Here is a 25,431-nt window from a genome sequence, read left to right as displayed (position 1 = left end):
TAATCTGAGTTTGAAAGAAGAAGGGCTTTGACTTCAGCTGTGCTCCACTCTGTAATTTCTTTAGGTGAAGAGGGAACAAAAGACAAAAGTGCTTTTTTTTCTCTAGGCAGACAGGGCACCTTCAAACGCTTAATTCTTTATACTGAAATTTCTAGAGATAAATTGGAGCCTTTTGTGGTTTATAAATCAAACATGTATTTTGCAATGGGGCAAAATATTGAATATAGTTTAGGAGTCAGTCACCAAGGTTGATCATCAATGGGATCAGCTCTGGAATAAGCAGAGAGCTAAAAATGTGGAAGCTGAGAATACAAATTATCTCAAATTGCTCAGAAACCAACAGAATTAAGCATTAATAATGATCATTACATGAAGGAATGTGTGCATAAACAGAGGCAACATTGAAATCCCCTGTTACACAACAAATAGCCTTTTTTACCTTCTTGTGGAAATAGAGTGATTGACACAATATGCAGTAAAGATACAGAACTTCACAAGAAAAGACAAACAAGTCCTACTGTTCTTGAAATAAGTCTGCTTCAACCTGATGGACAAATATTTACATATCCTCTGTTGGAACAAGGATCATTTGGATCTGAATTGATGGTGGCAAAGTGCTCCCAGATGCTTTTAAGTAGTTTGGGTCACTGTGCAGCCTGTATTTTATGGGTTTTGCATCCCAGCAGGAAGCCTGAAAGAGGGGCTGGACTGTGCGGCACTATGTATGCTGAAGTGCTCTGCCTTCCTAGCACGTCCAAGGGAGGCAAGTCACAGATGGCTCAGATTCATCAGGGCTTCTGTTCCCTCTCTGCTAAGGCTGTGTTTGGGAAACTAGTGAGGCTGAACTCAGAGGACACAGATAGGAAGTAACAGTTCCCACTTACAGCACCCACTTAGAGTGCGTGTGGAAGGTAGCTGGGAACATTAATGGTAAGGAGAACTCGATTCTTGAATGTTATTCTGTATTGGAATAATCTTGTCAATTTCAGATATTACAGATTTTGGTGAACCTTCTAAAAGCAGCATATGGAAAAAGAAAAGAAAAGGAAACATTACCCTTCTTAAATGAAGCAAACTTAAAAATCCAGCATATTTTTGCACACAGTGCAAATAGAAGATTTTAGAACCCAAGAGGCTTTGATCTCTTACTAGGAGGTGTTTCCCCTGTTCTTTTTACAAGAAAGCGACCCGGAAATTTTCAGCTTATTGTAACTAAACTGAGAAAGGAAGGGATGATGACAATGAGGTAGAATAAATTCCTGTAAAGGAAACAGACTCAGTGCACGGCTAGAACTAGCCACAATTCTTATGACGTTATGTAGGATGTGCAAGTAAGATTTTGAGATAATTTCTGTTTAATTATATGGTTTAGCTCCGAATTTTAGCTGTCCCTACCCTGTCTGCTTGAAGGTGAGTTCATTTTATTGCCTTTGAGTGTGCATTTTAAAGTAAATTTGCTTTAACTGCTTGGTCAGACAAACAGTAGTGTCATTGTAAGTAGTTTCATTAAATATCCTTTTCCATTTTGCAGACATGGTAAAGCTTTTTTTCATCTCCTGTGTGGCTATTACTAATCTTAGTCCTAGAATCAGATTATGCTTGCCTTTCCATTGATATGAGTTGAATACAAGACAGAGAAATTGATAGCTTTAATGGTGAATCAGAATTGTATGATGGTATGATTGTAGTATGCCACACTTTACTAGACCTCAGAGGCATCATGAAGCATGGCACAGTTCTCAAGAAACTGACTTTGACTTTTTGGCTTATATTTTATATAAAAAGCTGAAGAAGAAGAGGCTGAAAGGAGACCTCATCACAGTGTACAACTGATGTCTTCACTCTGGTGACCAGTGACAAGACCCAGGGGAATGGCCTGAAGTTGTGTCAGGGGTGGTTTGGGCAGGATCTCAGTAAAAGGTTCTTCACCCAGAGGGTGGCTGGGCACTGAAATGGGCTCCCCAGTGAAGTGGTCACAGCACCAAACATGACAGAGTTCAAAAAAGGCTGGGCGTTGGACTCGATGATCCTTACAGGTCCCTTCCAACTCAGCTTACTCTGTGATACTGTGAAAACTCTATGAAATAGAAATGTACTCTTTTCTTCTAACAATCCTTTAGGAGTTGAAACACAGGCAATATAATACAATTCCTATTTTTCACTTGCATTTTTTTAGCACAGGAAATTATGTGAAGACTGCTTTAATTTCCTTTGTATATACGATACTTTCCAATTAAGTGGCACCCTAAATCCCTAGACTAAGGATATGATAATATGGCTGTGTACATGGCAGGAGAAGGTAGAGAGACTTTTGATAATAAGTTGCCTGGAGTAGAGTCCTTTCTTTCTCTGGTAGATACTGATAAAGAGAAATGAGTCCTTGAGTAAACCAAGTCACCAAATCACCTGAGTCCACCTGCAGTGCAAATACACCTGAATGGTGATTGTTGTCTGCTTCTGCTGTGAATGTCCCTGTTCCTGTCAAGCACACTTGCAAGATGACAACTATTAATTTCACATTCTACCATACTTTTTAAATATAACAAAAATGCAAAGATTACAAGATTCTCTAATAAAAATTATTAGTTAGCAAAAAAACCCAAACCAAACCAAAAACTGGCAGTGGTGTGTTTTTCCATGCCTAGCTAAAGACAGTAGAAAAATTAGAAAGATTGCTAATCAAAGCTGTAACGTTCACTAGTCAACCTTCCCTTTGGCACTTCTTTCCCATTTGGGATGACCTTTGGGAGCTCAAAGATGCATCATTAGTATGGCAGTAAATTGCAGAACAAAGAGTTTATCCATCACTGGTACAATTTAATGCTTTGTGAACAGTCACTTCTTTAGTTTCACTACATGTGGCCTGTATGTCCCCAGTTACACACAAATGGAAGCTGGGAAGTAAATGCTTCCACTGCTTATCTTGTGCCAGGTCAGGCACTCTTCAAATAGCTTCTGGTGGTTTAACAGCTTAATGAGACACCAGGAAGGACCAGAGCTGTCACAGGAGCGAGACTGGACCATTTACTGGGAGTCAAGGGAGAGTGGAGTGCAGAGGACAAAGAAATAGATCATAAAATCATAGAGTAAGCTGAGTTGGAAGGGACCCATCAGGATCATTGAGTCCAACTCCTGGTCCACACAGGACACCCCAAGAATCACACCTTGTGCCTGAGAGTGTTGTCTGAACACTTCTTGCTCTGTCAGGCTTGGTGCTGTGACCAATTCCCTGGGGAGCCTGTTCCAGTGCCCAGCCACTCTCTGGGTAAAGAACAGTTTCCTGATATCCAGCCTGAACTTCCCCTGACACAGCTTCCTGCTGTGTTCCCAAGTGATGTTTTCATTCATGAGGATGAAAAGATCAGTGCTTGCTCCTCTGCTTTTGGCAGCAGCAACACCTGCTCAGGGGACTGACTACAGGACTGAACCACACAAAAGGCCCTTGGGTTTGGATTGCTACTGGCACCAGCATGCCTTTGCCATGTGGGCTATTGGATGACATGACTCAAAGCACCATTCTTGGTTTTATACAGAATTAACATGGCTAGAGATGTAGCCTCAATGAAAGACTTGAGCAAGGTCTTCACAGGTGTCATAAACCCAGATTCAAGAGTCAGGATCCATTGATCTTTTTGCAGTGGATAAGAAAGTTAGATAAACTTATGGAGTGTTTTTGCCAGTGCTGGTAGCACACTCACTTTATTTAGACATACATAGAGGCTTGGAGTTTCAGAATGATTTTAAAAGATATGTGGGGTGATGACAGTTGGCAGCCAACCTGTAACAAAGCACCAGGATGGGGTCAGATAAATTAGTTAACTTACTTCCTGTGACCTCTGAGCATAAAAATAGATCATTCCATTCACTTGCAAGGAATAGAGACATTCTGAAGAGAATGGTGACTAGAAGTGCTCTCCTCTGCACAAAACAGCTGCCTGGAAAAGTGCAGCGTGGGAGTTCTCATTGCCTCTCTCTCTAGCTCAGCGTGCACTGGTTTCTCTGTTGATGCTAACCAGTATGACTGGTGTCTGATTTGCATGAGGTGCCAACAGACAAGGGACTAGCCTTTGCCCAAACTCTTTGCTTTTCCCTTGGGCTGACTCAGTGCCTCTCTGACAGCATTGCAAATGCAGAGTCACTCTGTGGCCAACGGGAAGAAAAAAAACCCTTTGAGGGCTCTGTTGCACAATGAACTGCTGCACAAATTGAACAGCAGCAAAGTATATGCCCTTTACACCTGAACCAGGCACTCCAGACATGCATTGGATATGTCCTTACTAAATACCAAATTAAGCCATGCACACTGGGCAGCCTGTGGCTGAGAAAGCTGTGGGATGCAAATCAGACTTCTTAGTAGAAGAGGGAAAATATAACAATATGGTTTGGGGTTTACACCTTGTACAGAGTCCTGTCATATAGGGGTCTGGATGCATCTGAGTGCTTTGTGGACCTGCTCCAAATCCCCAGAGTGTTTCCAGTCTCAGTTTACAAGGGCAGCACACAGAGCTGGTCCCTCATGGTGGTGTGGGTGTTACCCTGCCCAGCAGGGCTCTGCCACGGTTCTTCAAGCAGTGGAGCACAGCACTGTAATGCAAAAGTGACACCTGATGCTGCACACCCAGGTACACCATGGAGGAGGAAAAGGGGTTTTAGATTGCTCTGCTGGCCCTACTAGACATCCTAAATATGCCCATTTTGTCTGGTAACAAAGCCTGCTAGGAGCAGGTCTCTTGGGTGAGAGAGAACCAAACATGTGCCCACACAGGACATGCTTTAAGAGCTTCACTTCTGCATGGTTTCCAGTCTCATGGGCTCAGTGTTGCTTGCAGCTGCAGCACATCTTCAGATTTGGTTTAATCCCAAAGGAATCAAATCAACTCACCCTGGGCCTGTTGGTCTTCAAGCTACAACAGTGCTCCATAGATTTTTGGTGTCATTTATGCCTGTCTCAGACTGTTGTGATGCCTGCTAATGATAGGCCTCATTAACTGAAGGCTGATGATAGTTGGTTTCTTACCTCTCATCTTAGAGAACATGCTCCAATCAAAAGAGGTAGGATCTGCATTTCCACTCCAGAGGTGGAGTTCTGCATTGCTGTAGATATGACTTGGAAATCCATCTGTAAGCAATTCTATTCAAGATGTATTTAGAGAGACCGTTGCATATTCTTGAGTATTATCCATCCTGTATTACTCTGAAATAGTGTGACCAGCAAAAGTGCTGCAAACCCCATTAAAAAAAAAAACAAAAACACAATATGCAGGAAATAGTGTTTGCAAAGTTTTATAGAGGTACACAATGGAATATGCAATGATCTATTTTATTGGACTCTGATTTACAAAAAAAACCTGTTTTTCTCTTTTACAGGAAGGAAATGATTCTTAAAGAAAATGTCTCAGAATATCAACCAAAACTGATAAAGAAAATAATGCTCATTTTGTGCTGGATACTAACATTTTTTGTCAGTGGGGTAGAAGTTAGAGAGATTAACTTGCCAGGTAAGAATCTGCTCCAGTGATGTTTGGTGTTTGTGGTACTTTCTGAAAACTTAGAAAAGGAGATCTTCATTTTTCCTTGCTTTTGTGAGTTTTTCCTGCACATGTTCAAGCTTCTGAAGTATTGGTAATACAACACACCCTAAATTTGACTCAAAAGTCAGTTCCCCAATGAAAAGAATAAATGTAAAGGAGAATCTCTGAGGTCCAAATAGAACAAATTTATTTCTTCTGTGACTTAGGTCTCCAGAATCTGGTCTAGTGAGGCAGGGACTGGGGAGAAGGGACGCAAAAGCAGAAAGAGACTGATTTATCAAATTCTTTCCACACACATGATATATCTGGAGGAGCTTGATCCAATTTAGTGTGCAGAGAGAAAATGAAACAGTAAAGAGTTTCCCAGGTGGACAGGTGAGGAACAGATTTCATGACCTCCCTTCTGCTGGACTGAAATCCTGCCATACTTTCAAAGGTCACAACAGCCTGACTGGCAGGTGGGGAGTTAGGATGGCTGACCATAGCTTTCAGAATAAAAAAAAAAATATATATAATTTTAGACACAATTACTGAAACATAGGAGGATAAATATTTAAAATCAGTGAGACAATAATTGTCAATTTTACCTTAAATAGGGCATGTTGTGGCCAGATTCTGCTTCCTCAGGCTTATGTCAGCCCCTTCTCCATTAGTACAAGGAGATCGATAAGAGGTGTGTCTGCTTTTCTACGGAGTTGAGGTTTAACAGGTTAGCACTCATGCAAAAGTCTGCACATCACAAAAACTCTTCACATTAAGCTTTTGAAAAAGGCCTAATAAACATTTGGACACTGTTGAATAAATTTTCAAGAACATTGGCAAATTACATATTTAAGAAAACCCATTTTTTATTAGTGCATCTTCTGATCACATAAATAAATATTCAGCACAAGAAAGGTAAGGTTCTATTTTTATAGTGTCCCTGATTTTTATTTTTAATTTTTTCATCATGACTCTGCGTTCTTTCAGATGGTACTGATGTCTTACTGTCCTGCTTTTCAGGATGTTCCCATGTTGAACCTCAAATATGGTACCGTGCAATTAATGATGAGGAGTTTGTTCTACAATGTGCTTTGCCAGATAGAGATGCTACCAACATTTATAACAACTCACTTCTAAATCAGCATAAGGTGAAGTGGTTCTGGCACCAGAAAGATAAAGAGACACTGAAGGCTATCAAGGAAAGTTCAGATTTGGCTTTCCAAGGGGATGCACTTTGGTTTAAACCAATTAGAGACAGTGCTTCTGGAGTGTACATCTGTAGGATATGGTAAGTAATGGAGCAAAAGAGTAAGTAATGGAGTAAAGGAGCAAAGGTTTCCATTTCTATAGGAGAATTACTGTTTTGTATTGGTTTGTGTATTAAATGTTAAACTTTCTTCAAATTTTTTTAATATCATTCAGGGGAAAAATCCCATGTCTCAAAATTGTTTTGGATGTTCAAACAAAGAAGGCAGCAAAATGTTCAGGTTATGACACAAATACGGTATATCTTCTTGCTGGCAGTGGAAATTCAATAACCTGTCCTGGGACAAAATGTTACAGCCACATAAAAAAGCCAGATGTGAAATGGTACAAGGTAAGAGTCGGTCTACTGAGTATTGAAAACAGCTGAGTGTAGGTGGAGTTTCAGATCTAGTTAATGTCCATGTGCCATAGTTATTGAACTCTTCTGTGGCAGGCAATGCAGCCTGAGAAATTAAACTCAAAACTAGAATCTTGAACTGGTACATATCAAGTATTTAAGGAAAAGTATTGAAGAAATCTGCCACACCCAAAATATTCTTAGGTGAAACAGAAGCCAAGAAATGCTTTCTCTTCAGCTAAGAAATTGAAGTAATTGAGAATTAAAATGTTTTTAACAAAACTGACATGATTTAAATGTAACATTTTTTGTTTTGACATTTCAAATTTTGAGGATATCCAATATACCAAAGAAAACCTGGCTTTGTTTGACCCAAAATTAGCTTAAGAATAATTGTTCTTTCCAGACTCCTGTTTTTAATGAAACACTATTCCACTGAACCACTACTGACTCAGTGTTTGTAAGGATGGTAATATAGCATCCAAATGAGCAAAGGAAAATTACTAAAATTTGCTACTGTGCATTTTCCTGCCTGGTATTATTTACATTATTTTATTTTATCAAGTAGAATTATGATCTAGTCAAAGTTAATCTGCATTTGCTTAAAACATTTAAATGAGGTTTATCTTTACCTACATCTTGATCTGAAGCCCACTGAAGTTAATGAGCTTCTTCACATTTGTGTTTCTGGATTTTTCCGGAACTCAATTTAAGGAAAGTTCTTGCTGGTCTCAGTGGAATATTAAGCTGAAAAATAGGGGTGCTTTTCAAAAAAGAGAACATTCTCATACTTCTAAAAGTAGGTTCTCAACCTCAGACAATCCAAACTTTTTTTTACTCCTAATAAAATAATTGAAAATGTTTTCAAAATTATTTCTTTACAAAATAAAAATACCTAGTCCATCAAAAAAGTGATCCTTATTGTTGCTCTTTAGTAATAGGAGATTTAGATTAGCTTAATGATTTAATATTTTTGCACCAACTCTAAATTTTAAATAATTTTTAAAAGGTCAAGGTTATTCACATATTTTTATATGTATAACTGAAAAATGTCCTCAGACTCCTAATACATCCCTTTTTGGGCTTCAGTGTAAAGATCTTGGTTTAGCCCTTTTGCCATGAAAATTCTGTCCAAATATATTCAAATATCATTTAATAACAGCAACAACAGCAAGAAAAAACCCCAACTTTAATTCTTTGATTTTTTTTTTTTCATTAGGATGGTCATCAGATAAAATACAGGAAAAGCAGACCAAGCCTAAAGCTTAAGCAGAATGAAATCTACTTGAATCCAACCTATGACAAAGATGCTGGAATATATGTGTGTGATTACACTCTGTCTGAAAACATTACCAAGTGGACAGTGAGAACAGCAGTAACAGTAGAAGTCATTGGTGAGTAATATAATAACTCAGAATAAAATACCTGAAGTATGTTTTCTTTATTATGTTTGTCTTCTGTTCAGGCTCTTATTCTGAAAAATCCATAAACTTAATTAGCTACAGGATCATTAAAATCCTCTTCCAAGTACTCTAAGGACATCTTGGGACACCAACTAGAACATCCAATTGTAATAGCAGTGGGTCCTGTAGGAAAGTGTAAATCTATTCTATATCCTGCACTGTATGGATTCAGTACAGCTGCTTCTGTATGAAAACAGCACAGGACTATTCTTCAGCATCCTGGTAGATGGTAGGTCACTATGGGGAAGGGAGAACAAGATTTAGGGAGCAAAAGAAATGTGTCAAGTGAGGCAACCTGGTTCTATGATCTAGTGAGGAAACACTCCTTTGAAATTCCATGGTCCAATGAGGATAGCACTTCTCTGAAACAGGTGATCCTTTTCCCCCCAGGTATTTTAAGCATTTGGTTCTAGGAATTCAAGGGAAAAATGTATCCATTCCATCAAGACAGGAAACCATGTCTTACCAACCTGTGAGAGCTCTGGGTGGTGGCCTAAAATACCTCTTGCTCTTCCGCTCTTCCTTCTGGCTTTATTCCCATAATATTCTCCAGGCAGCCTTGGACTAGTTCTGCTTTTATTCTGATCTGTCTGTATTTGAGGACACATTGTCCTTCTCAGTTCTTTTCCCTCACTCCCTGGTGCAGTCAGGAAAACACTTAAAAGGTGCCATATGGATCTATACTGCCCCAGAACCTTCCAGATGGAGGGGAGACCTCCTTGAAGTTACAGCTTCCATGTGAGGGGAAGAGAAGAGGCAGGCACTCATCTCTTCACTGTGATGACCAGGAACCTGAGGAAATGGCCTGAAATTGTGTCAGGGGAGGTTTAAGTTGGATATTAAAAAATAGTTTTACACCCAGAGGGTGGCCAGACACTGGCATAGGCTCCCCATGGAGCTTAGGGTCCCTTCCAACTCAGCTTGTTCTGTGAGACATTTCTCTGCTGTGGCTTGGTAAAAAGAAAAAAAAAAAAAAGAAAAGGTGTTTTATGGTACCATTTCCTGCAGTACGGGACTTTCCTAGAATATCAGAGCTGTGGGTTTTATTGTACATCCCGTGGGTGTCATTATCTGTGCCCCTTGGCAGCCTGAGTTTCAAAAACAACTTGGCTATTTTGGTACAAGTGTCTGTGCTCGTGAATGGGGTGTGCATGTGCTCTGTTTGTGCTTACTGGGCATGAAAAGAGGGTTGACAGGGAATTGGTATGAGGATTTCACCCTTCAGGGGGTTTTTCAAGGGAGGTTCCTAGTTTTTTAATCCTTAATTTAAAGTGCAGGCTAGTTGCTGAACTTCTCAGCTCATGTAAGAGGACAGTGCCTCAGAGTAAATGACATAGCAGGTTTTTGAGTAGCTACGCAAGTTTTGTTGTCATCCTCTTGGACCTAGGTGTCTAAATTCCACCTAAAACTTGAAAAATTAAATGTTAAGCTATTTTCTTTGGTCTTCTGCACTGAAAATAACTTCGTTATTGTTATAATTTGTTAATTGCAGCAAAAAACACTATTCATCCACCAAACCTTTTGTATCCCAATGGTGTTGTCATCCTCGAAGTAGAAGTTGGTAAGTTTAAATTCCTTCCCTAAAAGCAAATGAAAGTATTTAAATGAGGTATTGATAAATAATGATAAAGCAAATCAGCTCTGCTTTCTAGGCTATTTAAGAGAATAATATTCTGCAGGCATTGTTTCTCTGCGTTCATTTGTTCCAGGCAAGCCACTTGAATTGGAATGCCGTGTACAGTTTGGGTTTGAAACAATTTCTCCAATGAGGGTAACATGGAAACGAAACAACGAAGAGAATGTAAGTGAGAAATTGAATCAGAAAACAAGGTGAGAACCTCCTCCCCATCCCCCCCAGTAGTCCTGTTACTACCACCACAAGCAACTGCAAAAAGCCTTCTACAACACCTTTACTGAATAAGTTTTATTGAAAAAACTTTAGGAGGCTCTTTTCTTTCACCTAATAATGTATCTGTCCACGGGCAAGTGACCGGCATGTGACCTCCACATACAGAAGCACATATTGATGGCCATAAAATCAAGAACTCAAACTCTGCATAATCTTAGCTCTTAAAACTTTAGCTCATAGACAGCTTCAACATGAAGGGTTCTTGGATGCCTGTCCCCTGCATCAGTTGCTTTCAAGCGCTCTTGTTCCGAAGTGTTCTTGAAAGCACGGTCTCTGTTGTGCCTTGCTAGCAATTCACACAATCTGTCTTGGGAAGCTGTCTCTGAGTGGGGAATGAATCAGAGCAGCAAACCAGCACTGTGGACATTGAAAGGAGTTTGTGTGTCTCAAACATCAGACTGGGTCTGAGGATTAGCAGCACTGAATTTCAGGACACTGAGTTCTGGGACTCCTCTCTGGTAAGAATTAACCAGACCCTGCTGAGAAGAAACATGTAGGGGAAAGATTTCCTGTGACCTGGGGACAACCCCTGTAGTCATCATGCTTCCCTTTCCTTCCTGTTTTCATTCACTTATGCAGGGTTCTACTTGGGCAAGCAACAGAGTAGAGGCAACATAGTGTGTCTTTCACCACACAGCCCTGAGGCAACTTTATGGGTAAACTTTCTGTACACTGGAGGAAGCAAAAGCCCTGCTGTCACTGCTAAAATCAAGCTCATAGTAGGAGTCATATGGGAAAAAAAAAAGAATTATGGTATCACACACATACTCATGAGGTAGACTGGAAATTGCATTTTCCTAACTTTAGAATGTTTAGATTTGGAATATTCTAGTTAACAAGATTTTAGCTTTTTTAATGGGTGGAGTTTTTTAATGGGTAGAGTTTCTGTTTAATTTTTAAAATACAAAATTAAACATCCCCAACAGACTTTGGCTGAATCCTTGCCTATGTTCACTCCTACTCTATCTTGAGGTAGCAGAGGTAGAGCCATGGGATACTGCCATTTTACAGCAGCATGATGTGAGATGCCTTTTGGGATGACTCAGAGATGCTTATACTTGTGGATTTCAATGGGGAATGCAAAAACTCAGAAGCCCTGGGTATTCTGGAATGGTTGCAGACACAGATCTGTTTCCCATATCCTTCACTCAGTCCTGAAGGGATTCCTCAGTTACCTCTTCATTTCCTATACTTCTGTCCCTTATATCTATCTTGTTTGCCTATCATGTCCTTGGGCTTTTTACCCCTATGCAAGAGGCTGAGCTGCTCTGTCTTTTCCCCAGCTAGTTCTCTCTTGGGGTTCCTTTTTGAAATTTCATTTATCTGCATTTCTTTCAGGCAAATATTTTACATCTTAGAAAACCATATGTAATCTTACAGAAGTAAAGGGGACTATACATTGAAAACTAGGCAATTGGTAAATATTTTGCTGAGTAGATGAACTAAGGATAAACCTTCCAGTCTTCAGGCCTATCAAAGTATTTTCTTACAATGTTAGTATTTTCTTACCATGTATAAACCAAGTGGAGGTTCCAAACCAGGATATTGCATTTAAAGTTCAAGATGAATATTAAGAAGTTGCAAGCTCTTCTGTTCTTTGGTGTAAGACATTGGGAAATTGTGTGAATGAACAGCAAAGATATCATGCATTTATACACATTTTCCTCTCTCTAGTGTCTATCCAAAAGGTTTGAAGGGACACACGCTTCTTCATGTTGCAACACTGAAGGAAGTTACTGAAAAGGACCTCAGAAGCAACTTTACATGCTTTGCTGAGAATTCAGTGGGGAGTGCCACTGCTGTGATCCAACTGAAAAGAAAGCAGAGAGGTAAAGCAATCAACTGGTGACTATTTGCCCCTGAAGACACATTTAGGTTTACTCTACTGCTACTAATTAATTCCCCATTGACACTGGCTTTTAGCCAACAGCAGAAGTTTCTGGAACCTGGGTGGGAAAAGTCTGACTTGTCAGATGTCTTGTAAGCCACAGTGTTTTGAGGATTACTCAGAAGGACGGGGCTATCTGGGGACTTAGTGCAGACAGGTGAGCCAAGTGCAAGTTAGAGAGTAGCTGGAAGGAAGGAGGGTGTCATCTCTGAACATTAATAGGCAATCTACTAAACTGAAGCAGAGAGGCTGCTGAAAGCAGCAGTATTCCCTGATTTTCATAGGTTATTTCTGTTTATTTTCCCAGTTATTAGCATGCATGTTTCTGAGAAGTTACCATATCTGATATGAATGTGGCACCCCTCCAAGTCTTTCATGGCCCAAACCAGAATCAGTGTGGAAATTAAAGCGTTAAACCACAGTTCACAGTGGAGGTTTATCGCTGGAATGCAACAGGAAGCTGCCAGAAGGGCACTGTGTGCAGCTACATCTGTTCTGATGTAGCTTTTCCATCTCAAGTGATGACTGTTTTCAGCATTGCTGAGAGTACCAGAAACTCTTTTCTCTGTGCTTTCTGTCATAGGTTGGCTTTTCATGCCTCCAAAGAGGTGCCATGCAAAAAAGGTCACTGATGATAGACTGAAATTCTATGTTAAGGTTTGTGGCTACAGGAAATCTTGACTTCCCTAAATTTTGCCAGTGGGATAAGAAAAAAGATTGTAAGATGGTTTGTCCCCATTTATGGACTGATTTTCTTATCTAAGTGTCAATATTATTTTGGAAACTTGAGTTACAGTAGACTCTTTTCTTTCTGCAGTGTTGTTCTTATATGTACTATGCAGTGCCATTTCTACTCTATTTGCATTTGTTTTGTGCACTGCCTTTATTTACCAGCACTGGATTGAAATAGTGTTGATGTATCGAAGTTATCTGGTCCACAACAAAAGTACAGAAGGTAAGAAACCTTGTATAATATTAATTTGCTCCAGTTTTTCTACTGCCTTTTGCCATGTGGGATAATCTGGTATGAATTACTCATTTAATTAAATTCTTTAATGACCGTGTTCTCTTTGAGCCAATACAAAGACTCTTAAACCTTGCAAGATGCTCAGTGAATGCAGATGGAAAAAAAAGTCAGATAGTGTGAAAGAAATATCTAACACCAACAGAAATGTCAGTTAGACTTTTATCCTAACTTACCCACAGAAGATTAGAGTAGGAAGTTGAATTTTGGCCACCCATTTGTAGGGAATAATTTAGCATCTCCAAAATTTCAAAATCATTCTCTGAAAAAGTTCAACAAAACCTTTGAAGAAGAATAAAATGACCTTACATAACAAAGTGAAGGACACCAGGATCTATTGTATTTTTCAATTAAGTCAAAAAGTTTCTCAGAAGAATAAACAAAAGAGAGAAGATTATAAACGGCACCAATTGTCAAATAAATGTTTGGGAAATATTCATATTTCCTTTCTAAAATCTTTGGAAACAACTTGACATTTGCACCCGAGTAATTAGCTTTTGATTTTTCAAGTCTCTGTAGAAGCATTGCCCCATCATTTCAGCTAAAACAGGCCCCTGAAATAGACAGTGTAAAAATGTATGAGGAATCACTATGAGTACTTCCAAGAACTTAATGTATTATTTTCTTACATGTGTTGAAAGAATTCTAGTTTGTGCCTGAGAAAATTTCTCAAAAAATTCTTGTGTCTTGATGCAGTGCAAGATAGAGGTGTCTGAGTCTGTTTTTGTGTTTGTAAATGTATCTTATATGTGAGTGTGAAACAACTGGGTCTAAATACCTGTAAGTACATGCACAATTAGAAAATTAACTGCCCTTTTGGAAAATATTTTTGCAAGCACTGAAACATTTGGCAAAAGCAATTTGGGAAACCACTCAAAATTTCCCCTCTGGTAACAAGGTGATTTAAGGACCTGTGGAAAGTCCCTTGAGAGCTCACCCTGCGTGTCAGTGGGACAGAGACAGACCTGCCAAGGCCCGTGCACTAAAGTTGAAGACACAGTTGGGTTCCACCTTGGCAGTCCCTGTCCCCTCCCTGTCCCCTGCCTCTCATGTACCTTGTGCACACAGCAGAGTGGGAGTAGGGGGGATGTGCAGACCAGCTGTGCGTATCCAGGGAGTTTTCTGCCCAAGGAAAATGTGCTCTCACCTGCAGGATTATGTCCTTCTCACTTTGTGTGCATGCATATCAAGTCTCCTGAGGTCTGAAGACTCTCCTGAGTCTCCTTAGAGCAGCAAAGCAGCAGTTATGACTTGATTTTGCTGTTTCTTCCTTTCTATCATTTATTCTCTCGTGTTCCTCTCAGTACAGAATCAGACAATTGAAGAATTCTGCAAGATTGGAAAGTACCCTGGGCACCTGCTCAGAGCAGAGCCAACTTAGGTTGTGCAGGACCTTGTGGGCAGAGGAACCACAACCCCTCTGGGATTAATTTGCCTCCCTGTCCAATTCAGATATATCTCTTAAAATTCCTGCCTTCTTCCAGAAAGAAATACTGCAAGAGGTTTGATACTAACATTTATAGAACATGGATGCCATCACTTTGCTTAAGTCAGGCATTCTTCACTTCCTACAAATTCAGCATCTTAAATACAGTATCAAAAGTTCATTAGCTTGTAATTTTCCTGTACTATTATGTAAAAAAATGGCTTAATGGTGCTTATTTTGTATTTATTTTGAACTTTCTATTGTAATAGTAGAAGTATAAAGGGGTTTGTTTGTTAGTGTCTTTTGTCTAATAAGATTGCAGTGACCTCTGTGGGTGAAATGAGGAATATCTGGCTTGCAATGCAATTTATTGTCATTTAAAATCTGTGTTCAATGGAGCTTCAATTCAGGATATAGAAGAATTTAAGTTCAGCTAAAACCGAACTAGTGATCCTCTGGCCCACCTTTAATTCCCACATTAGTCCTGTGTGCCTACTGCTGGTGATTCACTCTTGTGGGCCTCAACTGGCTCAACTTGGCAGAAAAATAACTCAGTAAAAGACAGTGTGTAGCCAGCAAAAAGAATCATCTTCCTTTAATATCACAAGAGCTTCAGCACCAGTAGAAGGATGTGACTGAAAGTGTGTGTCCAGGAGCAGAGGGGAGGACAGAGATGCAATGTGTTCTGTCTGATCACATTCTTGGCCTCCAAACCTAATCTGCACACCTCTGTTCTGTTTTGATGACATAGTTTCTGCTATGTGCTGGTTCTGAATTTAAGTGTTCAGCCCCAGCTCATCCATGTTAGTTTTCTGAATCTGCCTTACATACAGGCTCTTCTAGATCCTGTGGGAACTTGGTGACTCCAGCTTGTGTCTGTGATCATAATTTTACATCTAGGGATAGAAATCAGGAGGTTAACACCAAGGCATGTGGGTCATGACACTCAGCAGTTAGGTGTCTGTGCTGGATGCAGGGGAATTTCTCTGGTTTCTATTCATTATATTGTCGTGTGATACAATTCAGCTAATTGAACAAAGTTGTCTGATGTAATTTAGGCTGCCTGAGGATGTCCTGCCATGCCAAAATGTTTGAGTCTCCAATATTTCCTCTGTCAAATCTGGTAGTCTTAGGATACCTTAAATGGCCTCGAGTAACTGGGAAACTGATCTGGGTCCACTGTGCCTTTTGATTTCACCAGAGATTGTTTTGTGTTCCTTCTCCTTCAGGTGTAGTTTAAAGTTTATTCAGCAAATAGATACAATTTGCTTTTTCCTCGTAGTTAAGAATGGGTGTTACTCAGGACATTGGTACAAGGGTGATCAAAGCTAAGAAAAATTCCTTATCTATGTTTTATCTGCACTGTACAAATGTTCTTTTAAGGAGACTTAAAGTTCAATAACTGGTCAGTACATGGTGTCTAATTGATATTTTGATCAAACTTAGCCTTTGTTCCTTACACAAGTCTCTCTGTTTACAAGCATAACAGTGTATGAAAACAGCACATCTTTTGCAAACATCTAATATTCAAGAACTTTGTTCTTTTAAGCTTCATTATATTTTGAAAGAAGATTGTCCATTGACAAAATATTTTTTTTTTTTTGAATCAGCATTTGGCAAATGAGAGAAAAGACTGGAAATCATTCCCTACCACATGGCTTTTGCCTGGAAGGGGCCAAACCTTTAAACTACCTTGCAGTAAACATCTCTAGCTTCCTTGTTTACTTTGGTAGCCTATGTCTACAAAATTTGCAAGACAGGGAGGAGAAAGGTTGTCTTTGGTGACTGGATAGCTGTAATCCATAAACAGGTCATAATTTTAGGTTTGTGTTGTGCCTACTTAAACAGATATAAATGGAAAGAGAGCATCAAGAAAGAAGCTGAATGTTTCAGCCTGACTTGTTAATGTATATAAAGTATATATATACTTTAGTATATATAAATATATAAATATTTATAATATATAAAGTATATATTTTATATAAAATGTATTTATATAAAATATAAATGTATATATTATCTTATTAATTCATTAATTTATTAATTTATTTTAGATGGCAAAGAATTTGATGCATTTGTGTCCTATGCAAAACTAAACTCTTCTGAAAGTGACTCTGCTTTAATTAGTGAGGAAAAATTTGCCCTCGAGCTTCTTCCAGATACGCTAGAAAATAAATATGGATACAAGTTATGTATTCTTGAAAGAGATATTCTTCCAGGAGGAGGTAAGGTCCTTGGGCATGGTAGAAAATCTTCAGTTTTTATAAAGTTTTGTTTCGCTTTCAAAAAAAAAAAAAATTATGAGCCAAAGCAACAAATTGTATAATTAGGTAATGGAATTTATGTTCAATTCTAATAATGTTTTGATCTTTGTGTCTGGTCCCTGCACCTGATGCATACATACTTTGGAGTGAAGTCACTGTGAGCTACTAGGGTGAGACAAAGCTTCTTGTGCAAGAATTTCTTTGCAAACAGACTCCATTCCCCAGGAAGAAGACTTCAAATATTTCAGTAGCTACTTTCTGAGCAACTTTAGCCAGTGCTACCTCAGTAATTAGAAAACCTGTGTATCTGTTCCTGGGAGAGATAAAGACAAGTCCAAGTGTCCCCTGAGACCCTGTTGAAGTGTGTTGAGGTTTCAGTTCACTGAGAGTGCCCTTTTTGTCTTGAGCAGAAGGTTGTGTTCTTCAGTTGTATAAGAGCAGCCATGGTACCCTCTGATAGCAAACACATTTCTATGTGTTATGTGATTACTCAGCATTCCTGTTCTTCACTTTCATTATTTCTGGGTGTTAGCTGTTGATAGAGGAACTGATAAGATGAAAACTCCTTTGCAGAATGCAATAACTCTCACTGTTTCCTCTCCAGCGTACACAGATGAAGTTGTAACAGCTATTAAACAAAGCAGACGGGTAATAATTATTTTAAGCCCAGCCTATGTCAGTGGACCAAGCATCTTTGAATTGCAGGCAGCAGTGAACTGTGCATTGGAAGATAAAGGGATCAAACTGGTATTAATAAAGTTCCAGGATTTCCAAGAGCCAGACACTTTGCCTCCAGAAGTGAAGAAAGCACTTCGGATTTTACCAGTTGTTACTTGGAAGTCTTCCATTTCTGCTGCTCCACACAAGAAGTTCTGGAAATACATGTGTTACCACATGCCAGTGAAAACTACTAAGAGGCTGGAAAATTGCAGCCTCAAGGGCTTATGCCAAAGGTTATTCAGACTGGTATACTGATAGGAGAAATTTCCCAGTGGGATGACATCAGGCTCAGGAGTGGTAACATGATTGTCAAAGACCTTTTCTGTGTCATCTGACCTCTGTCAACTGACACTACAGCCAGCAATAGCTCACTCCGAAACAGTCAGAAAGACTGAAGTGTGACAGTGCACAGCAAAACACTGCTGCTGCACACAACTGTAACTGTCTTTCATAAATTATTATTTTGTTAACATTTTTATTATATTTATTACATAATTTTGCTCTAGTTTTGAGACATACAATGTTCTTTGCTCTGTATTTCTTCCTGGAATATTTTTACACTTGTGTTCTAGAAAAAGATCAAAAAAAGGGAACCCCAGAGGAAGCTTGCAGTTTAATTTTCTGATGCAGTCCAGTGGGACATATTCAAATTCTTCAAATGAGTTACCTCCTCCAGTGGGAACACCAAGAAAATATAATGAGAGACTGCTGGGCATGCTAAAGGGATTCAGAAAAGAAGGACCTCTCTGTGGGCTTATCCCAGGCACCTCCATCCTTCAATGAGGGGAAGAATTCTACCAGTTGTGAAACATTTCACACTCAGGGACACCTGCACCTGATTGATCACTGCTGATCCTGTCTTGTGCTGCTCATTCAATGCCCACTGAACCTGTTGGCATTATGGGTGTGTTGCAGGTGTAAATCAAAGCCCTGATTGTCACAGCTAGTAGACTTCCAGAGACTCTAAATTCTTTCCCTTGCTGTCCTCTGGCTGCCAGCTCTCCAGAGCTCATACCACCTGTTCTCAAACCATCTTGCAGTCTGTGTGTGTATGTCTATAGCTGAATGAAATGCAATGGTCAGTATTAAGCAATCTGAATAGTATAGCCTCAGCTCTATTGTTCTGCTCACTTCATTTGGCCTTCCAGTTAACAAATCATTGATTTATAATGCTAATTGAATATCTCATCTGCCAGATTCCTTGTTGGAAAGGGATTCCAAGAAATGCTGCTGTTAACAGGATCAGTATACTGGAAAAAAGAACTCTTTTGCAAGCAGGCTGAGCTGCCTAGCTCATAGATATAGCATTATCTACCTAATACTATATTGGGGTCAAAGCTTTTGTGGGAGGACTGATGGTGCAGTGAGGCTGATAGAAGATAGTGCTTCATGTAGGAGCAGAGCATCAAAGGGCATCACTGGCTGTACCACAGAAAATTTTGACATTGCAGTTGAACCTGTATTGGAGATTTGGTTCAGATCATTATAATTTTGATGCAAATTTACCAGCTGTCAACATTTTTTTCCTTTTGGTTTTCATTATATACCATTGTATTTGCACACACTGGATGCCTTCCACAGAAAGTCAAGTGGAAGATATTCTCCATCCATGAAAGGACATTCAGTCTGTGAGGCCAGTTGGTTTGGAGGAATCCCCTCCCAAGCACACACAGTGTGGTTTCAGGGTCCTCAGGACTAGTTGTTTTGGGATATCACATCTGTTCTCACCATCTGCACTATCTTCTAACACAATCAAATCACTGATGAATTTGAATAATTTGTCAGTAAATTAAATGCACTTAGTTTTAAGATAAGTAACACAGGTTTTAGAAGCTTCTAATCAACAGTGCTGTGTTTGCACACCCTGTTATCCTTACACTAAACATGGTAGTCTTTGTGAAGTAGAAAATAGGCCAGCATTTAAAAAAAAATTATCCATAAAAGCAGTTGGAGGAGGATCATGTGTTTGCCCAGAAAGTGCCTTGCTGGTGTGAGTAAAACAAATGCCAAATACAAGACAACTCAAGATCCAGTCTCAGGCGGGTGATGTGGCTGAGACCTTCCTCTTTATGTTGCTATTACCTGCTAAATTCCCTACACGTGTTTAAGAGAGGGAGGCCCTTTCCAAAGGAGACTGTAATTTGCGCGGCGCCCCACCAGATGTCCCTGCAGTGAGCCCTGCACAATCCCTTTATTTGCACACCGAGTGGTTTTGTTACCAGGTGTGACAGCACCAGTGGGGAGTGCCAAGTGTGGTGCCCGAGGTGCCACTTGCGCTGGGGAGGCAGCCGGGGAGCGAGGGCAAGAGAGGAAGGCACGAAGCAGGCTCTCCTGCCTGCCCAGGCTGCCACCACCTCTCCCAGCTGATGGTATTCCTTCGTGCTGCGCTTGCTGCCTGAATGGTGAGCACCGAAAGATTTTTGTTTGGTTTGGGCTTTTTTATTTATTTATTTTTATTTATCTTTTTTGACAGTGTAAAAATCAGGGTGGCTGCATAAATAATGTAGTTGGAAAGGTCTTTCTTTTTATTCCTCAATAGGGTGATGCTGTGGCCAAGGTTTTTCTGGGTCAGAGGAACCTGCACAACCGGTATCTTCATACAAGCTCCATGTCTGTCTGCAGCACAAGGAACAGGACGGGCACATAAGGACTATAAAATGACCTCTAACAGGCAAATGAAAGAGCCCTGAGGAAGAAGTGGCTGTGGGCAGCGTGAATCAGCAGGAGTGACTGTGCACACCTTCATGCACCCACTATGTGCTAAATCTGTAATAAAATCGTCACTGCCCCAGACATGGGCTTTGCCAGGCTTGCACATGAGAAGCTTTCCAACCTGCTGCTGGTGCTGTTGAGTGTGGTATCCTGCTCTGCTGCTGCTGCTGGGGATGAGCCCAGCCTGGGCAAGAGGTCCTTGCCTCACTATGAACACGATTCCAGTGGTGCTGTTGACTCTTCTCAAGACACGAGGCTACATGTTTTCACACTGGACTATGACTATGTGCAAATTCCCTGTGAAGTTACCCTTTGGATACTCCTTGCCTCTTTTGCAAAAATAGGTAAGTAGAAAATGGGATCTCAGGTTCCCCCTAACTTGGAAAGAAGGTAAAAAAGTACAATGTAACCGAGTAACTTTCGTTCATTTCGAAGCTGGAATTGATTTTACAGCATCTGTCCTCAAAAGAACAGGTGTGTTCATTACCACAGCAATGCCAATATTCCACTTTAGGATGATTCCATCTTACTTAAGTTAACATATGACCTCTAACCTTCACGTCTCTTGGGCTGTGCGTAGCAAGTAGCAACAGAGCTCCCTGACACAGTGCTGTCCATTCATTTTTCTAGTCCTTGTAGATCACAAGATACTGGAATTTTCAACCTGACACAGCTGTAGAAATCAGTTACACCAGACTGAGACTTCAAGAGTATTGAATTTTAGGGAGAAAGTGTAAAGCTCTCTTCCTTTGTATGAGGAAACATTTCCCTCTGAGTCCTTGTTTTACATATTTGCTCCTTAAAGCTGGTGTGAAAAGTAATACCAGGAGAGAAAGAATGAGAGTCTCCGAGGGTGTGGATCATCAGAGATGCAGGCTAAGTATCTTTTGAATACACAGCAATGCATCTAGCCTCTATTAGAGCTCCATGTGGGTATCTGAAAGGGTAAAGGCAACTCAGGGAACAGTAATTGCAGTAGGAACTGTAATTAACATATCAGAAAAGGCTCATCATGCCTTACACATTTTCATGGCTGGGCTGAAATTATTTTGACCATTTAGCATTAATGCAGCAATATCAAATAAATGAAGAAGATGGTAATAATGTGAAGAGCTACACACACAAAATCTCCCTTTTCTTTCTGTAAGATTTTCAAACATTTCCTTAGAACAAGCTGGTAGGTAAGACTGATGTTTTTCTGGAGGTGGCCTGAAGATAAACATTTTTCCTATCATAGTTACCCAGCTGACAAAAATCATTACCACTATCCATAATTTGCCAGTTCCATTATGGCTGATGCCCTCAATCTGATTTCTACAAATGTCTTCACTGGTAACATAATCAAAATTTTCACAAATAAAATTCATTACAGCATTAGTGGAGTGTGTTAATAGTGAATATATTGACCAAATTGTTTTTTTATCATCCATAAAAGCACAGGACTTGACATATGGCACATCTACACAATATTCTTTTTTTGAATATGAAATATATACTTTAGAAGAAGTGTGTGATGCCAGCCAGGTGGACCTGTTACTTTTACTGGGAGTTTTCAAACAATATTATTTTTGATGAAAAGTGTGGAGCTGTTAATTTTAAATACATTTGGAAGAAAGAGTTAGTCAGAATAATCTGGTTTCACAGGGAAGAAGATTTCCAAGATGTTAAAGTCTTCAGTGTTTTGTTCAGGTATTATCTTCTTTCTGGATTTCAAGATTTAAGAGTGGGAAACTGTAAGACTGACAGAAGACTTGAAAATTATTTTTTAAATTAAAAACCAAATGAGTAGATTGATGATATTAACATACCTCTTAGTAAAAAAATAAAATAGTGTCCAAAAATTATTGAAACTTTCATAAAAATATTTTTATATTCCTTTGCTTTTGAAGACTGATAATTCAAGGGTCACAGAAATACTCTCATGGCAGAACCTTCTAGAGTTTCAAGATGAAGGCTGACCTAGCTTCAAGCATGGAGTAACAGACACTTGACTTAAAGGTTTCTTAGTCTGCCTCATTCTCATTCTTGTAAATGTAAAAAAAGTCCTGACATTTTTAGTACAGGCACATCTCATTCACAGTGTGATCGCACAGTTCCTTGCATTGCTACTAGACGAGCCTGTAGCAGGTGGGCAGTAAGGATTCTTGAAGAATATTGTCTTTCCAAATTGTGGAGGATCATTTCAAATAGGTTTCTGCCTTCCCAGAAGTGCAGCTTAAACTCAGACATGCTTGTTCAGAAATCAGGAGCTGGGCATCAGGAAGAGAAAACATTGATGGCCAAACTCTTTCCCTGCTTTTGTGATACAAGCGTGGGAATGTTTAGTTTTGAAGGGAACAGTACTGCCTGCTTTTACCTTCATAATCCTTGGAGCAGAAGCTGGCTGTCTGAAGACAAAGTGTCCAAACACAGACAAGACAATTGTCTGACATCAGGTTAATTTAAACTTAAATAATTCCCTAATGTTTTATTCAAGGTTTCCATATCTTTCACCGATTACCAAGACTTATGCCGGAAAGCTGCATCCTGATTGCCATTGGAGCACTAGTAGGAGCAATCATCTTTGCTTCCCATCACAAATCTCCACCAGTGATGAACAGCAGTATTTACTTCTTGTATCTCCTTCCACCCATTATTCTGGAGGAGGGTTATTTCATGCCAACTCGACCATTTTTTGAAAACTTTGGATCCATTCTGTGGTGGTCTGTTCTGGGAGCTCTGCTAAACTCATTTGGGATTGGCCTCTCCCTCTATGGAGTCTGCCAGATCGAAGCCTTCGGCCTGACTGACCTGAACCTGCTGCAGAACTTGCTCTTTGGCAGCATGATTTCAGCAGTGGACCCCGTGGCAGCTCTGGTAGTTTTTGAAGAAGCCTCTGTTAATGAGCAGCTTTACATGATGATCTTTGGAGAGTCATTGCTGAACGATGGCATAACTGTGGTGAGTTTCTTTCGGCTCCTCATCTTCCCCTCTTTGGACTCTTGTGGGTCATTGGGTTACTGGGCACAGGACAAGAACAGCTCAAAGGAGATCCTAATACATTATTTATTTTATGAATACTCCACTCAATTACGCTCAAGGGATTTTAATGTATGCAGAAATTACATCTTGTATTCCCTCTTTCCAAAGCATGTATTTTAGAGCTGCTGGGAGAGGAGAACATACACATATATGTGAGATGTCTTCTTGCATTGACTGAAGTGAGCAGATAAGCTACAGCTGATTTTCCTGGTCAGATCAGTGCAGGACCTTGGAATGTTCTTGACATTGTGCAAGCAGAAAATTGTACTGCTTAAAGACTGAAGGCAAGCAAGGGTAGGAATACATGAGACACTGCTTTGTCATATACCTGAGGAGGTACTCTGGAAAAAAAAAATAGGCAAACCAGATGTGGATAACCTCTGGAGGCCACGCTCTGTCCTCCAGCCCCTTTCCTCCAGAAATTTCTTCAGAGATCTTAGACAGAAATTCCAAATGCCACTAAGAACTTTGCATAACTCAGTTTCTACCAGTAAAAGTATCGACATCTGACAAACATTTTCCCTTTTTGGCTGCCCTATCATAAATATCCAGAAACAATGTTTCCTGAATAAGAGAGATTTGTTTGGTTGGTTGTGTTTTTGTTGTTGCTGTTGTTTGTTATTGGTTTTTTATAGAAGAGTTTTTTTACAAAGCTCCTTTTGCTAATATTTTTCCCCTTATCTCATTAGTTCTGCTAAAATTGGAGCAACCTAAAATTCTAGCTGTAAGCAGAAGTGACAAGAACATTTAAAACACATGTTTTTTCAAGGAAGAAATTTCAAGCAGGAAGTTTATTGCTCAGAAACCAACAGGACTGCTCATGTGGTGCAAATTAAGGGCAGGTTAAGGAGTTTCACTAGATAAGATCTTTACAGAATTTAAATCACAGGAATCTAAGCCACATAACAACTATTCAGATACTGCTATACATAAGGTACAGCCCAACTCAGACTTTTAAAATCTGTACAAAGTTCACTGCGGAAAGGCTTCATGGGAGAAGTGCAGTTTATGAGTACCGAGAAAAGAAACAGGAACAAAGTGACTTCTTACATCCTCTGGCTCATAAATCCTTTCACTTGGTGATCAGAGATAAAGGGCTGATTTAGAACTAAGGGACAAGTGTTATTTAATTTACGTTCAAATTACTTGGGTGCTGCAGTTGTAACAGAAAAACCCTCCATGTGTCTAGCTCTTACATTTGTCTTTTTGGTTCCTTCAAATATTGACCTCAAAAATGCAATGTCTCTTTTTCACACTGGAAGAGCTTGTTTCATGCTTTTTTTGATTTGAGCTATTTATCATGCGGATCCAAGCCCTGATGGCATTTTTTTACCTGAGCTTTCAGTCAGGTAAATATGTTACAGTATAAATGTGCAGGGACAGAAAGCCTTCTAAGACAGTGGACTTAGGCACTCCTCAGCAGCACAGGGTGTGTTAGTAAATGAGATGTAAGAGCTGTTTGTGGGGTATGTTGGGTGCACCACTGAGAGGTCCCCACACACTCTCATCTCTGGGGCTCATCTCAGAGCAGCGGTGTTGCCATCAGTTTGTCAGCTCCTGCTATTGCATCTCTGCATCAACCACCATTTCCCATCTTTCTGGGATTAGAATGCCCTCTTTCTGGGCATTAGAGCTTTCAAAATCTCTACCTGACTTCATGCTTAAGAAGACTGAGGTATTTGTCACTTGAATGGAGTCCAGTAGGTGACTTTCTCCTCTCTGATATCCCATTTACTTTTTTCCAAGACTTCACAACTATTTATCCCAGGTATATTCTCTTTCCACTTCCTTCTCTTTCTTTCTTAACAGTTTCATTTGAGTTAACTCTAAGTGTTTAAAAAAGATCATATCACCAAGTTATATTAAGCATACATATATTTTATTTTTT

General features: G+C 39.7%; 2 protein-coding genes across 4 annotated transcripts in view; both read left to right on the top strand.

Annotated features, from left to right (window-relative positions):
- The first annotated feature begins 5,374 nt into the window (after nt 1-5,374).
- Nucleotides 5,375-18,172, top strand: IL18RAP (interleukin 18 receptor accessory protein). Its single transcript, XM_014248466.2, has 10 exons — nt 5,375-5,498; nt 6,534-6,801; nt 6,936-7,110; nt 8,336-8,510; nt 10,072-10,140; nt 10,289-10,409; nt 12,163-12,317; nt 13,194-13,331; nt 16,881-17,051; nt 17,695-18,172. Exons 1-10 carry the CDS (start codon nt 5,375-5,377, stop codon nt 18,063-18,065), a joined length of 1,767 nt encoding a protein of 588 aa, XP_014103941.2. The 3' UTR covers nt 18,066-18,172.
- Nucleotides 18,173-19,972: 1,800 nt separating this feature from the next.
- SLC9A4 (solute carrier family 9 member A4) overlaps nt 19,973-25,431 on the top strand; it is a 32,662-nt gene continuing 27,203 nt past the window's right edge. For 2 of the 3 annotated variants that reach the window (XM_088051891.1, XM_088051888.1), the window contains exons 1-3: nt 19,973-20,212; nt 20,350-20,866; nt 22,999-23,462. In XM_088051891.1, the coding sequence (XP_087908017.1) occupies nt 20,605-20,866; nt 22,999-23,462 (726 nt within the window). In that variant the 5' untranslated portion in view covers nt 19,973-20,212; nt 20,350-20,604. Of the gene's footprint in view, nt 20,213-20,325; nt 20,867-22,998; nt 23,463-25,431 lie in introns of all 3 variants that reach the window. The other variant, XM_088051889.1, reaches the window with a different exon arrangement.

Source organism: Pseudopodoces humilis, chromosome 2, assembly GCF_049639895.1.
Source record: "Pseudopodoces humilis isolate 2021_Gansu_Grassland_sample_001 chromosome 2, ASM4963989v1, whole genome shotgun sequence".
Classification (NCBI taxonomy): Eukaryota; Metazoa; Chordata; class Aves; order Passeriformes; family Paridae; genus Pseudopodoces; species Pseudopodoces humilis.
This window is presented reverse-complemented; position numbering and strand designations above follow the sequence as displayed.

Coding starts and splice junctions, on each gene's coding strand:
- IL18RAP (XM_014248466.2), top strand. CDS start 5,375: ATGATTCTTAAAGAAAATGTCTCAGAATATCAACCAAAACTGATAAAG. Junction 10,141..10,288: donor CATCCTCGAAGTAGAAGTTG/GTAAGTTTAAAT, acceptor CATTTGTTCCAG/GCAAGCCACTTGAATTGGAA. Junction 17,052..17,694: donor AGATATTCTTCCAGGAGGAG/GTAAGGTCCTTG, acceptor TTTCCTCTCCAG/CGTACACAGATGAAGTTGTA.